Below are 15,061 nucleotides of genomic sequence, written 5' to 3'. Positions count from 1 at the left end.
TCAAGATTCGTCACGGGATACAAACTTTTGGTCTTGTGCTGCATTTATATTGCAAACTTTGCAAAATGGTTATGTTTTTGCTGACGATTAAAATATGCAAGGAACAAGGTGCAGTATTTCTCTCATTCATTCAAATCAAGATTCGCAGTTGGTCAACTTGAAATTTGCAATATGAGCCAAGCCTCCATTAATTCAAGACAATAGAGCCCAATCGAATTTGAATTTGTTGAATGGATGGATTAAATAAGTGCATCTTGTGTAATAGGAGGTCTCAACGCAGTGGGAATGAAATCGAAGGTGATTTACCGTCGCTTCTCGTGAAGAATTTAGTGTTTTAATCTAGATCGCAATTTAGACAAGAAAGTATCAATCATTTGATTGAATTACTAAATAACTACTTGTGACATTTGATCGGACGTTGGTTGCAAATTTTTAAAATTGCATAATGCATACATAATTTAGCAATCGTTTTACAGCTTTGGTTTTATATTTCGGATTTTTATTGCATTTTTTTGTACCGAAAACTGGGAACATGCACGATTTTCATGGGTATAAGAAGTTGTGGACTTGTTCCCTCGTCGTCGGATGCTTTTATCTTTATCCGTTGCCCCACAAAGATAACTGTTTATGGAGTTTTTTGGAGTATTTGTGTGTCTCTTGCTTTCCAGAGAGTAATAAAATATCCACTGCGACTTTTATTGTGTCAATTGACTTACTTTGTCTTTTAGAATGAAAAGTAATAGTTATGTGAGAAAGAGTTCACCGAGTTTATCTCCGCCAGCCACCAGCGTCAACTCCACATTTTACAATTTACTTTTTTACTCCCTACAAACAGTCCAATTTCATTATGTAAAAAATAAATGTAAGTAAGCAAGTAGTGCCAACTGCCAGCTCAGATTGAGAGTAAATATATATTATCAAGCGACAAATGTTTTTTCCCCAATTTTCTTATAATAGCGACAAGTAAGCAAAAAAATGCTGTCAATCAAGCCTTTAAAACAAAGAATTTCATACCAAGTTGACAAACCCACAACTCGCATTTAGTGTTGTGTCACTCAAATTCAAATGCGATCTGGTCCTTGAAAAGCCCAATTGTCAATTGGAAGTTGCATAGGACAAAGAAGATTTTGTGTAGGACCAGCTCCTATACAAAATCTTTTTCTTTACAATTTTACTTACTTTATTAGTGCTGCTCCTGCATATTAAATAGCGAGCATAAGCGCACCGTGTCGTTTATATGTATTCGATCCTCTCCTTCGTGGGAGTGAGTGAGAGTTACATAACAAAAAGGAAGGAGTGGATTGGATTGCGTACTTTGCTTAATAAGTAAGTTCATACCTTTACAGATTGGATTTTTACAAGTAAAAGAAATTGAAATGAATTGAATTAATAAATGCGTCCGTCCAACTGGGCTCATTTCGTATGCATTTGCAGCAGCAGTGTCATGAACAAATGTCCTACAATCAAATGAACAGGGGCGAGTAGTAAATAAATTCAAGTCGTCTTTCATCTTCATTTGGTTGGTCAAATGAATGTCATTTCGTCGTCCCATGGCTGCTGCTGTCATTTGTCCTTTTGCTGTGTAGCTATTTACAATTCAGGTACGTTTTTTAACAGGATATGTATGCATTGCAAGGTTGATAAATATGATACCAGTGGAAATGTAGATGTACAAATCTATAAATATGTCGAGTTATTGCAGAGAAAGATAAATACACTTTGGCGAAAGAAAGCTGAAATCTTTGCCTTGAATTGTTCCTTTATGCAGCCACGTCGTGTTGAAGGTATGAATATCTCGTCATTTATTACCGACTGTTATACATCTTAGCTAGTAAAAGTGTTTTTTATGCATAAATTTTATCGATTGTATTGCACCATGCACTGAAGGAAATGAGTGATTGAACTGTATAATTGAGCCAAGTAGTATTATCAAAGTCGTGCCGTGCCAAAGTTATCAAGAAGTGCATGATATATCTCTTGACTTTTACGCCCGTCTCGTCGTCCTCGTCTATATTTTCTAAGCGATGTGCTGTGCGGTTCGTTATTGACCGAGACCGATTGGCTTGGCTTGAGTGATGGGGCCAGAGAAGCTTCTCACGAAAACCATTATTCATTAATTAGACAATTAGGTGGTGGAGTGGAGAAAACTTGGTGCTTGGCAGTTACAAATGTATGAGGATGAGTAGCCGATAGGAGAGAATTGTTTAATGGGTTAGTCGTATATACGAATCTTGTACCTGGTTTTGACACAATTTCGAATCGACGAGTTACGTACCCCCTTTTACTTTTTAAAACGGTACATTTGTTTACCTTTAAGGGTTAGATTAGATGAGTTATCGATTTCCTGAACCTGAAATATTTACATTTATACGAGAAATTGAATCCAAAAGTTCTCTTGAACCTACCAAACCAAATATTTTATTAGTACAGGAGCAGATTGAAAACGTTCCATTGTAGGTAATAATACGTAAGTAAAAGCTTTTCAGTCTCACCCTGCGTTGAAAGATTAAAAGTATTAATAACAAACGATTAAGAGTCCATGCACTACTACCACCAGCCACGACGTATTTAGTAAGAACGAGACAAGGAATAATAACGCATAATAAGAAAGGGTTGAGGTTCTCGTTTGAAGTTTGATCGTTTTCTCGACTCTGAGAATAAATTGTCATGCTCCCCCACTGTTTGATAACAAATAGACCAAAGTCCAGGATAAATAGGTTTGTGCTGGAATTAAACGATGTTGATTTGATGCTGGGGTTCATAAAGAAAGAAAGACACCAGTTCTTCCCCTAAAAAAGAGACCAGACCAGATAAACACAAATGAGATGGAATCAATTCTATTAGTGTAAAACTCAACAGGCAAACTTTTTTCCAAGTGCAAGGTTAAGGTAAAAGTTTGAGATATTTTTATGAGAATGTGTGTGTCTGTAGAGAGAGGATGACGGATACGTTCCATCGCTTTTCGCATCGATTTCACTGAATCAAATAAAATTAATTGTAAATGCAATTGTGGGTACAAGGACAAATGTACCACAACATTTTTTGAATTCTGTGCAACCACACCCCCTATAAAAATAAAGGAAGAAAGTTCGGAAAAATGAGAAAGTCAATGTACATCGTGTAGAACAAGAGTTAGACCTATACTTGCATTTGCAATTTGACTTCCCCTTGGAATATGAACATTTTAATGCATCAAGAGTTTCAAAATTCGAAAATTGGCGGTTTTTTTACATACACAGAAATCCTTAAAAACCGAATGGTACCAGCCATTTACTTCGGACAACCCGATGCCAGATTTTTCTCCTTGGGAACAGCTACATTTTCAGCTTTTGTTGCCCGAAGAGAAACGCTGGTACCATGAGAAATTTGGGGTCAAAGTTTCTGAGGGAGGGACTTATACGGCAAGTGCCGTAACTAACGAGGGCTAGTGATATATCAACACATCATTTTTTTGTATTTTGATAAGCCTACATTTAAGTAACCCAGTATAGTTAATTAAATGAGACGCATGATTGAGTGAGGTTGACAAAGTGCGACGGATACGGCACTGACGCACGAATCCGCGCGATGGTGGTGGATACCCACCAGAACCCAAGTTTAACACTTTGTCTTGCGAAATATGGAAAATGCTTTTGTGGAACACTTCCTCTGGTTTAACTCTGTACGTGTGTATGGGATGCAGAGGGCGGATATGTATTTATTTTCTACTTTTCGTTTGATGACAACCGAGAAATTTTAGATGTTTTTTTTTCAAAAATTTTGTAAAAATTTTGTAAATATTTGCGATTTTTTGCTCAAAGCAATTGGGCTTGAAAAAAAATCAAGAGCAGATTGAAATCTTGAATTGAAATCAATCAAAAAATGTAAATATATGAAAGTTTTTATTTTTATGCTTTTTCCGTACATATTTCCTAAATATTTTGACGTTTTTTTCGTAAATATTAAATACATTTAAACGATTTTTCGTAAATACATATCCGCCCTCTGATGCCATGGGTGGCTCTGGCTTAAGGACGCTTTTACATACCGAGGTTAAATAACATTGCATTTCTCTCTCTACTCTCTACTATGTCTGGGAGAAGAAGGCACTCAAATTAATTAAAATTAGATCTGCAGCTGAGTTAAACTTTTAAATGAGAATGGTTGTTGCAGCATTGAGCCGGCTGGAATTGGGATGCTTGGTTGGGTTTACTTTTTTGTTTTGTATCTGCATCTCTCCTCCAACCATCAGTGGTGCTCATCATCACATTACACAACACAGGGTATCAACAACAATGCAGTAGTAGGAGCGAGGAGTGTGATGATACCTTGTTTTGTGTGGCGTTGGTGAAAAGAATGTTTATTGTTGGGGTTTTTGGGAAGAAGGAGATGATGACGAGCGAGGTAGGGAATTGAGGGGTTTGTGTGGATTGGATTGTTGCACCCGACTTTTGACTCGTTCAAAACCCAGTTTTTGGTGCACTTAATAATATTATTATTTGGGAAATGGTTGAGTTCCATTTCATTATTGTGTGGTAGTTTTTTCCCTGTGAAAAGAGGATCCAGAATGATGGAAGGTTGGGATAAATAAGTAAGTTGTACGTGGTGAATGAAATGAATAATAATAATAATGATTTGTATGTAGTATGTACATGCTCGGATAAGTATGCATTTTCTTTATCCGATTAGGGTTGAAACTATGAAGAATCACACCTTGGATTTTGGCAATGTGCCCTCTCTCGCAATAATAATAACAAGCTTGATGATGATGCCATTACGCGGATATCATGTCAAGGAGGTATAATTCCGAGAAGGTTCATGTATCCATTGTAAATTTCGCAAGGGTTGACAATAACGCAACGTAGTGTTTACTTTACCATTGTAACTGTAGATCTGCAATAAAATAAATAAATCCCATTATGATGCTAATTAAAAAAATTAAAATTTGCATGTAAGTAAATCTTTCTTATAAATAAATCTCTTCTTGAGAAGAAGAAGAGATTCCGTGTAGTAGAAAGTGGTATTATTATTTATCTATATTCGAAAAGCCTGCAATTATGCACAAAGCAAACACATATAATATGTTACTACGTACTATTTAGTGTGTCGCAATAATACAATAAATTCCCTTTCATTTCACGTCATCCTCATTTTCTGAATGAAATCCGCATTCATTTCATTCCACAATTAAAGGCAATTAATCATAATCATTAGCAATGCCTCGCCTGCAGTGCTACAATGGAACATATCTTTTGCTTAGGTACGTACAGTGGCCGCGGAAGTGTGGGTGGGGACAGAGGGACAATGTCCCCATAGTTATCCGATGTCCCCATCATCTCGCCATGTTATGTAAACCCCGCCCTCCTCTATCCTACAATGTTAATGTCCCCACGGCTTCCGCGGCCACTGCGCATAAGAAGAGTCGTCGCATGCATGAGATGAGAAACAAGAGGAGATTCGTTTCGTTGCAGAGAGAGTAAAAGTAATAATTGATGAGCAGCAGGCATTTTATAAATCGATGCAATGCGACACAAACAATGCTACACAACCAACAATCACATATACATTTCGTACAATGCGTCAATAGATATGAATCTGCATTGTGGTCTTTTAAGCAGAATACTCGAAAACGTGGGCTCGCTTGGATGGTTTTTTCGTTTCATCACAAATTATTTATTATGAAATCAGTTCATATGTAAATATTTCGTCCAGAAAAAAATTGTGCCCAGTTTAATATTTAGTTAGGTAGATAGATACAGATTCAGGTGCAATGCTCTCTTTTTTCAGTACATAAGCAAACAATAAGGGGTGAGCCGTTTCTCACTCTCTCGGTCTTTGGTCTGGTCTAGTATACTTTATAAACTGGCCATTGTTTCCATTTCCTTAAAGACTTGAGGAATAATTCGCGAGTCACGGAGACTCGAGTCATGAGTTGCAATTATTTAAAAATTCAAATGGAATATATCACAACCAAACCCAGCCCAGGATATGGAAGAAGAGTATCTAACACCACGTCAAGTGACTTTTAAACCACATATGATTTTCATTCCCATTTCAAACAAAGACCAGACCAGACCACGGGATGATGATGGTTTATAGTAAAATATGGTGCAAATAAGTAATGCATTCAAATATCGTATAACCAGCCCTGGTACGTAATATTCGTATCGTGAAACGAAAATAATGCAAGGTTTGCCTTGCGTGCAGCAAGAGTCAAGAGTACGAGACGAAATTTAAGACTTTTTTATGGATGGAAGATGCCAATTAAGGCATCTTACAGAGATAAATTTAAGTATCTATTTTATTTTTATTGGTTCGTCTGTCACTCCAAATTTTCAGCCGGACCACAACTAACTTTTCTTATCAAAGTATGTATATTCGCCTCTTCAACTTTGACTCGTAATATACTCGTTGTTGAAATTGAGTTACCACCTTTGACTCGATCGGTGGATACAGACAGAATTTTACGCATAAACCAAGCAGCCCAACAAATGAGGTACTTTCCATTTTCTAAAATTTTGCACAAAAGAATGTTGTGACGGGCGAGGACAACTACATAATTTTGCTGTCAATACAAATCTAGATCAAAATTATTGAGTGCATAGTAGTTATTAATGGAGAAATTTGCATAAACGAGTAGGCAATTATCTAGATGGCAGAAAATCTGCAACAATTTCGCAAATTCGTACGAATAACATATACTCGTGCCACGTAAGTAACTGACTAAAAAATCGATCCCTATGTACGAGGTGAGGTCATAACAAAACTTGTTAAACAGAGTCGTAAAAGCACGGCTCAATTAGTAAAGCCGACCAGCGCAAGGATTATGAATAATAACTTTCATAAGCAATAAGTGGGTGAGGAAAAAGTGTGAAAATGCAACAATCCAATATGAATGCAATGACACGACCGACCTGCACTCGAATGAGCAGTGGATGGATCATCAGACTGATACGAATGAATGAATGAAGGAGTGAACAAGGCAATAAATATGCGAAATGGGCCGTTTTCATTTTGCCTAATTGATTGAAATTGATATTGATTATTGGCAAGGAGGAGAATATGAATATGAATATCACTTGATTGTTTATGCTCAATTAAATATTTCGAAAAGGTCCTGGCTTCCTCATTCACTCAGATGTGCAGATATTGTACCTAAGCTGTTTATAACTTGTATATTACAGAGAACAACATTTCATGCAAATTAGTCGAACAACCCATAAAATTAGATTTGCCGATTTGCTCTTTTACACCACCACGTTGTTAACGAGCCTGAAAGAAGTTATTATTATTATTTTTGTTCCTCGGTGACGGAAACAAGTGCGCGGCGTGGTGTGAATTAGTGCCAAATCGTATCGTTGATGAGAGTATAGGTACAAAGTGTGAAAAATATATGAAAGATATTTTAGTCGAGACACTTGACATTTTGAATGACGGAGGAGTCGAGAAAGTAAAAATGTGTTGTGCGTATCATGTTACAGAATTACATATTTGATTGAAAAGTGAGATGATGTTAGCGATTTAGGAGAATAGCTCGTTTCTTCTTCGTCTCGATTGTTTCCTTCCTTTTGTTTTATCGTTGATGCATCTCCAAAAAATAATAATGCATGCATGCCCTGGCAATTTAACTTTTAGTGAAGAAACGTGGTGTCGATGATCCATGATTCGCAGTGTAATTGGCAACTGCAACTCGATTGATTGGATGACGATCCGATTTAATAAGGGAAAGTGGAAAATGGAAAAACTAAATGTGTGCTAGTGTGCTATCGGGATGAGGAAAAAATGGAGTTCAAATCCCCCCAATAAAGTTTGGATTCACGTAAAAATTGGTGATATGATCGTTACAATGTGCGTGATGTTCCTTGATGCCATGTGATGATGCTTTTTTATTGCCACCACAAAAAGTAGTGAAATAAACAAAGAGAAAATAATCGTAAATTTTCAGTTCATTTCAGCATCTCGCATCTCTCAGTATTGTTTTATTCACACGAATAAGACACCATCGGAAACAGTACTGTTGTCGTAAATAGTCAATTATTTTTCTTCTTCAAGTCTGTATAGTTTTAAGTGATAACAATAATAATAATCGGTTTCTATTTTGTACCATTTCGAAAAAAATTAGACTTATACAAAAAAATATGTTACGTTAAGAAAACAAGTTGAGATTTTATATATGTAAATACGTAATTGCTGCGACTTATTATTTATTACTTTTAATACGATTATCATCTCTTACTTATCCTAACTGTACATTTAATATGCATAATGTAATTACAATAAACAGTTTTCATTTTTTAACATACCGGAGAATATCACTTGCATTTTAATCATGTTGTTGAGATAAGTAGGCTTAATAAAAAATGTAAAAAACGAGATTTTTTTCATTACTCCACCGAGGTAAATACATTAGAATTACGGTTCATTGGCGAGTTAAAGGTCATTATTATATGTATAAAGTCAATCCATACCATATATATATTTCCGAATGAATAAATAATAGCATAAGATTTTAAACGTACAAATATCAGACCGGGGCCGGTGACGAGTAGTGGTTTAGAGTGGGAGAGTATCCTAAAATGTCCCTGTGTCATATGTGCACGGCATTATTGTGTCGATTGTTATTGGGATGCCCACCATTTAAACTACTATTCACAATGGTATGATACTGTCTCTGCTGACTATTTCTTAGCGAACCGGAACCACTCCCACCACCGCCGTTGGCTGTGGCCACGAGCGGGACAATGTTCGGCGTCATGTGGTGATGACTGCCCATCATGCCCCCCGCACCACCACTCATGGTCATCCCATTGGGGAGAAAGACACCCCCACCGTTGAGCGCGTTCAACATGTTTTGTTGCTGTTGTTGGTGGTGAAGCGTATTATTCGCACTATTATTTGCACTATTGAGAAGGTGATGATGCGACGAGGTGAGGTTGGGGGATGGTTGGTGGTACTGCGACTGTGTGGGGGGTGGGGGAAGTGGATACTGGTAGTGAGGTGGGGGATGTGGGGGCATTGCGCGATGACCAGCCCCACCATTCTGCTGGTTATGCATGGCAGTGCTGCTCCGTCCAGTGGTACCCCGGAACATGGGCGACTTTACCTTAACGTCGGGTAAAGCGTAGCGTAGCTTGTCCCAAAACTTTTTGTCGTCACCTGTGAATCAAATTGGAATTAAGGCAAATTAGTGGAATGAAGATGTTATCGTTTTCGTTTGAGAGTATTTTTCTCAAACTTTTAGTTTGCCATTAAACATGTATTAAAATAGAGGTGTCATAATTACAATTGAGATAGGTATGGTTCTTGAGGTAGAGACGGATGTCTGGATCTAAATCTTTGGAGGGGAGATCTCCCAAGATGATGATGATCGCTTTACGATGTCGATCCTTTAAAACGGAGTGATGAGCACTTCTAACATCTGTCCTGCTCCATTCTCCTGTGACACAAAGGGACAGATGAGAATTAATACCAAGTTCGCAAAGTCAGTGAAAAGCTTTCTCACCATCACCACCCACTACTCAACCATCAGGTTCTACTACACGAGTAACATAATATTACAGCAAAGACATACGTAGTGATGGTGGTGGTGGTGGATGGGTGGGTGGTTCTCGAAGCCTTCCATTAAGACTAATGCCGTGGTTTCTGCGCTGGGTGTTAGTGTTGAGCTAATGCAACGAGGGAGTTGTACTTTAGCGTGAAAATGGAGAAATTCCAGATAAATTAGGGTGCATTAGCAAGAAGGGAGTGAAGTTAAGCAAAGTGCAAGAAAGTAAAGCAATCTAGAAGGAAATGTGGAAGCATCAGAGTGGAAGAAAGGCAATACAAGAAGTGTGCAACGAGCGGATATGGAACATGGACTGACTGACTTCTTGGTTTTGTCTTTCTCCTCTGGACTTTCTCCCTGCTCCATTGTGTGTTTAATCAGCACACAGCAGCTCAAAAGTCATTTGGACTACGACGAGGCAAACACATACTACTGAACTGACTACTGGCTATTTTATCCTCCTCGCACGTGATTTCCATGCCTCCATAATGTCGAGATATGCTCGACCCTTTAGCGATCCTCACTTAATTTTGATTTCGTATAAAGGTTATGATATGACGGCATAGTAGTAAGCACAATGGTTGGTGGACTTTCTGCTCCCTTGTGCTCCTCTCTCAAGATTAGTCTTCTTCTACGACTTCAATTTGAAGTAATTGCTTCACACAAAAGAGATTAAAGATTGCCACCATAGCATTGCCACCACTTTGCCATTTAACATTCTCTACAAGATTCAGATGGACTGGGGGCATTGTTTCATAATTTTCCATTAAATTAAACTGCCTCTTCAAGGATGAATAAATACGGGATATGCGAATAACTACTAGACAGACTCCTTGATAAAATATATAGAGCCCAGAAACAAGATATGGACTATCTTTCCCTCTCTCTCTCTTGCTTGGCCTGGTTTGGCATTTCAAAATAATCCTGATTGTATGGTGGCACACTGGTTGGTTGTGAGGAGATTCATGCAGATTGTCTTGCACAATTTCGTGGTGGTGTAACAATCCCATGCGGTTCATGATTCATATGTCATGCACACTGGCACATGCACTGCTTGGGCAGAGAAAGAGATGAGATATCAATGGGGCTCCAGGCCATTGTAAATATCGCAACGCAATACTCTACAAGTCTTCTTCCACCAGAATGATTTAAATTTCAAATGACTGCAGGAGGTAAACAAGCCACTGCTCAAAAATTAGCTGGTTTTCACAGAGAAATGTTCAAACATTGCTATGTATGTGATGATGATGATGATGACGAAGAGTAGGATACCTCGAGAAATGATGAGAAACTGGAAGCAAGATTTCGGAGAATTTAATTTGGGAATCATGCATGCAATAAATTAGCAAACTTCAGAGTTGTGTAAGCATCAACCACACACCATGACGTGAGTTCAGTGAGAGTTTCCAAATGAGAGGGTATAGCTGAAAAGCTGGCCATTAGATACATATGTGCGAGAAGGTGAATCCAGGTTACATACCTTTTAGGAAATGATGAGAAAGTATCAGGACGCTCCGTTTAGAGGCGTCTGCAGCTTGAACGATGGTGTCGCCCAGATAAGTGCCACCGGTTGGGAGGTCACGGTAACGTAGGCAAAGTCTATACGGTGGATCATTGCGCTCCAACTCGGCCGCAAAGACTTGTCTCACCCAGGCTGCAAGCATTTAAGAGGGTTGCGTTAATAACTATATTTTTTACTAACCCCGTTTTATTTCATTTTAACGTTTAGAAATTTGAAAAAAAAAATTTTGAAAAAATGTACCTTCGTCTTTGTTACTGTAGCTTACAAACGCATCAAATAGTTTTTCTTCTGCATGCGGCTCTCTGCACGTTCCCTCAAGCCGAAGGCCGCAATTTGCATAAAACCACACTCGCAAAGCCTTTCTCCAGTAGTAGCTGAGAGGATAATATTTTTTAAGAGTTGAATAAATTATTATTCTACCATTTTCTACATTTCGTACTCTGAATTGTTGCAATTTCTCAAACACTTAATTTAAAATCACAATATTTGAAAGTGTAAACATGGGTCAAATAAAAACACCAGCTGCCGACGACAGTCTTCCAAAAGTAAGAAAGATTGGGAAAAAAAGCAAAACTGTGAAGTCGGTGATATGCTCAACATGCGGAGCTGGTTGTTCAACCAAACATGCTCTAATACAACATAACAGTCGTCATCATGGTGGAACTGTCGCCAAGTAAGGACTTGCCGGCTTACCACATGTTTATTTTATCTCTTATCATCTTTTGTTGGCTATCTTAGGAGACAAGCGCAAGCAAAGAAGCATCGTGAGGCTACCAAGGTTTCCGATAAGAAGACCCAGCTGGGGACTTTCTGCAACGTTGAGGAGAAGGATAAATTGGATGTATTCATTGGTACATATATAATACATCGCATGTCTGATAAATGTAAGAATCATATTCCATATTATCAAAATCATATTATTTCAAGGTGATATCAACCAAGACGATCCTATTGATGATGATGAGAATGAATTTATGAGACTTGTCAAACTGGCGAGAGGAAAAGTTCGTCCATACTACGGAAACGTTATTTTGGTCGTCCCAGCAAAAGTGAAAGTAACGGATTTGGAGGAATTTTGCAATAATAAATTGAACAAGTACAATGCATATATTGGAACATGCTCTGAAAAAGGTGCATGCATCATTCACCAAATGTTGAATACGTTTGGATCCTGCTCTAGCCCTGCAAAAATGTTGATGGAGAAAGACAAAAAAGGCAACAGCAAATGGACCGCTTATCATTATGTAAATATAAAAATTTTCCTCAGTTTACTAAATTTAATATTATCATGAAATAAGAAATCTATTTCTTGTAGGAACTGACGTTTGACAAGGGCGTGAGCACTGAGAAGAATCAGAAGGATGCGTTCAAGTGGGAGAGCTTTCATACTGTAAGTGCTTTACGTTCATATCATAACTTTCTTACAAAAATGATCTTGAGTATCATAATATAATTAGTTATTGTCTCCCTTGATTAATAGTACGCAGCAGCAGGGCAAAGGAAAACTAAATCAGGGTCCATCCAAGTGAAGTATCTGAATGAAAGAATTGAAATACTGGAAGGACTCAAGGGTGAATTGACTGACGATCAAATTCAACGAGCATATCGATTGGGCAGATCTAACTACCCCATCATTGGATCAAAACAAGAATTCCAAGGGGTTCAGATCCGCTTTCCTGTGCGAGATGCAAAAGGCAAGCATCTGTTTGAAAAATTCTCCTCCGAATTGGTCGAGAAACCAGAAAATTCACCAAAATAATATATCAAGGAGATAGACTAACTGTTTAACTGATTTATCAATAATAAAATGATAAATTAAAATAAAACTTTTCTTACCAAACAATGGAGACGAGACACACGAGCAAAAGTAGTCCAATACTGATCACAATCACTGGAACGTACACAGACCACTCAAACTCATCCCCGGAACGGGTAGTAGGTTCACGAATGCTTAAATCGGTGGACTGAGAACACCGGTGATTTCTCTGGTCCAGTAGTCTCACCACGATCAACTCTGTCGCACTTTTCCCACTCGAAGAACTACCACCACCACTGCTGCTTACACTACCAGAGCTGCTCGGTGAAAGTGGCACTAGAGCAGAATTAGAGGAGAAAGAGGACTGTTTATTAGATGGTGATAAAGATGCCGAAGTTGAGACTTGATCCACACAATGGACTATGTAGAAAAATAAGTTATTCATCAGTATCAATCTGTATATTATTATGACAAAAATCAACTTTAAGGTTGACATACCTTGATTCGCGTCACTAATTTTGGCCGAGTTTTCCATCAACCAGTCCTTAAGCTGGGTAGCAAACTGACATTCACACGAGAACTCGTTCCCCCTCAGAGTAATGTGAGTATCACTACTGCTCGGAATTAAATGACCACCAATTCCCCTTCCTCCTCCGCGCAACACAACTTCCCAAATGGCCAAATCCACGAGGCTATTCCCGTGAAGGGTCAAGAATTTAAGAGCCACCATCGAAGCAAATGTCTGATTTGAAATGAATGATATGCTATTTTGATGAAGGTACAATTCCTCCAAGTCGTCCAAATCATCAAACTCAAACCCATCCAGCCTCTCGATAAAGTTGTTTTCCAAATGCAGGACTCGAAGAGCCTTCAATCCGTGAAAACTTCGGTTCTGGATTTTTTCAATGTGCGAAAAATTAAGATACAAGGCCTCCATGTTCTTTCGCCCGATGAATGAATGGCTCTGCAAAACGGGGAACACGTTTCCATCCAAGTGTAGTTGAGTCACGTCGATGGGAATTTTCGAAGGGATGGAACTTTCCTCCATCCTGGAACAATCTACCAAATTGGTGTTCCATTCTGCAAATAATGAATTTGTTACCTTGTTATGCATGTGATCTTCGTTTATACAAGCTAAAGTTCTTTGCATTTATGTATGTAATAGCATATTACGTATATTACATTACCTGCATCATGGAAGCAACTGCAGTTTTTAGGACAGCTCATCTGACAGTCGCAATGGTCAAAGTCGCAGCAGCTATTAATGTGGAAATTGATGCATTTTGTTAGAAAATGTACTCCATTTGTGTACGTCTAATGTTAGTAATGTATAAAATTATCCGTGGCTAACCTGCAGAGTGAGAAGCAGTGTGACTCATATTTGCAGAGGTACTGACTGGGAGCAATATCCATAAACGGCACTGGATCATTTCCTCGGTCAAAGAGTAAAGTGCATTTGACATCCTCGACATCCATAATGTTGGGATATTGACCGGATGTCTCTCCACTATTCATGTCTCTCAACCAGGGCAGCGTGCAATCACAAATTAGAGGATTGTGCCCCAACAATATCTCCGCGATCGGTTTCACTCCTCCATCCGCTCCAGAAGACAAACGGAGCGCATTTTCAGAGAGCCGTTCTAATTTATTGTTTGATAAATCAACGCGTGTAATGTTCGGCTTGCGGAAGAAGGTGTACGGTTGCACTTGATGGATACGATTATGGCTCATGATTAAGTTCTCGATGGAGTCGGGTAAATTGGATTGACCGATCTCAGTTATGAGGTTATGTGAGATATCGAGGTTACGGATTCTCAGATTGTCAATCTCCAGACAGGTTCCAAGTTTGGATATCATATTGGAACGAAGGTCGACCCATTGGATGCGTGGGGGAAATTCTTTGTAGTCAAGCTCTTCCAATTTATTTCCGGAAATGTTTAGCCACAAGAGGTTAGGAATATTTTTGAATAGGCCAAACATTCCTTTGATGGCATTATTGTCAACGCGGAGAGCCTACGAATTATGAAGAAAAAATGAAGTCCGTGTGTAATAAATATTTATGCGCATTGAAAATCAGAAGATAAGAAAAGTGGACTAAAAAACAACAAAAATTATTACCTGGAGGTTTGGATTGTTATCAAAAGCCTTTTGTTCGATCGAGGAAATTTTATTCTTTGCGAAATTAGCAATCTTGAGCGAGGGCAAATTGGACAATGCATCTTTTGGTATGTGACCTAATAACAATTTGGTGTTGTTTAGT

General features: G+C 38.4%; 1 protein-coding gene and 1 long non-coding RNA gene across 2 annotated transcripts in view; one reads left to right on the top strand and one right to left on the bottom strand.

Moving 5' to 3' along the window:
* The first annotated feature begins 898 nt into the window (after positions 1-898).
* On the top strand, positions 899-5,604 carry LOC118436644. Its single transcript, XR_004835613.1, has 3 exons — positions 899-1,326; positions 1,435-4,570; positions 4,669-5,604. It is a non-coding gene; the product is annotated as an uncharacterized LOC118436644 (long non-coding RNA).
* A 2,313-nt stretch (positions 5,605-7,917) lies between these two features.
* LOC110853708 (toll-like receptor Tollo) overlaps positions 7,918-15,061 on the bottom strand; it is a 53,031-nt gene continuing 45,887 nt past the window's right edge. Inside the window, exons 6-14 of the mRNA XM_022102018.2 lie at positions 14,920-15,035; positions 14,153-14,814; positions 13,989-14,059; positions 13,300-13,881; positions 12,882-13,221; positions 11,286-11,419; positions 11,004-11,177; positions 9,263-9,415; positions 7,918-9,135 (exon numbers count right to left, since the gene is read on the bottom strand). Coding sequence (XP_021957710.1) covers positions 8,567-9,135; positions 9,263-9,415; positions 11,004-11,177; positions 11,286-11,419; positions 12,882-13,221; positions 13,300-13,881; positions 13,989-14,059; positions 14,153-14,814; positions 14,920-15,035 — 2,801 coding nt within the window. The 3' untranslated portion in view covers positions 7,918-8,566. The remainder of the gene's footprint in view (positions 9,136-9,262; positions 9,416-11,003; positions 11,178-11,285; positions 11,420-12,881; positions 13,222-13,299; positions 13,882-13,988; positions 14,060-14,152; positions 14,815-14,919; positions 15,036-15,061) is intronic.

This window comes from Folsomia candida, unplaced genomic scaffold (assembly GCF_002217175.1).
Source record: "Folsomia candida strain VU population unplaced genomic scaffold, ASM221717v1 Fcan01_Sc009, whole genome shotgun sequence".
Taxonomy (NCBI): Eukaryota; Metazoa; Arthropoda; class Collembola; order Entomobryomorpha; family Isotomidae; genus Folsomia; species Folsomia candida.
This window is presented reverse-complemented; position numbering and strand designations above follow the sequence as displayed.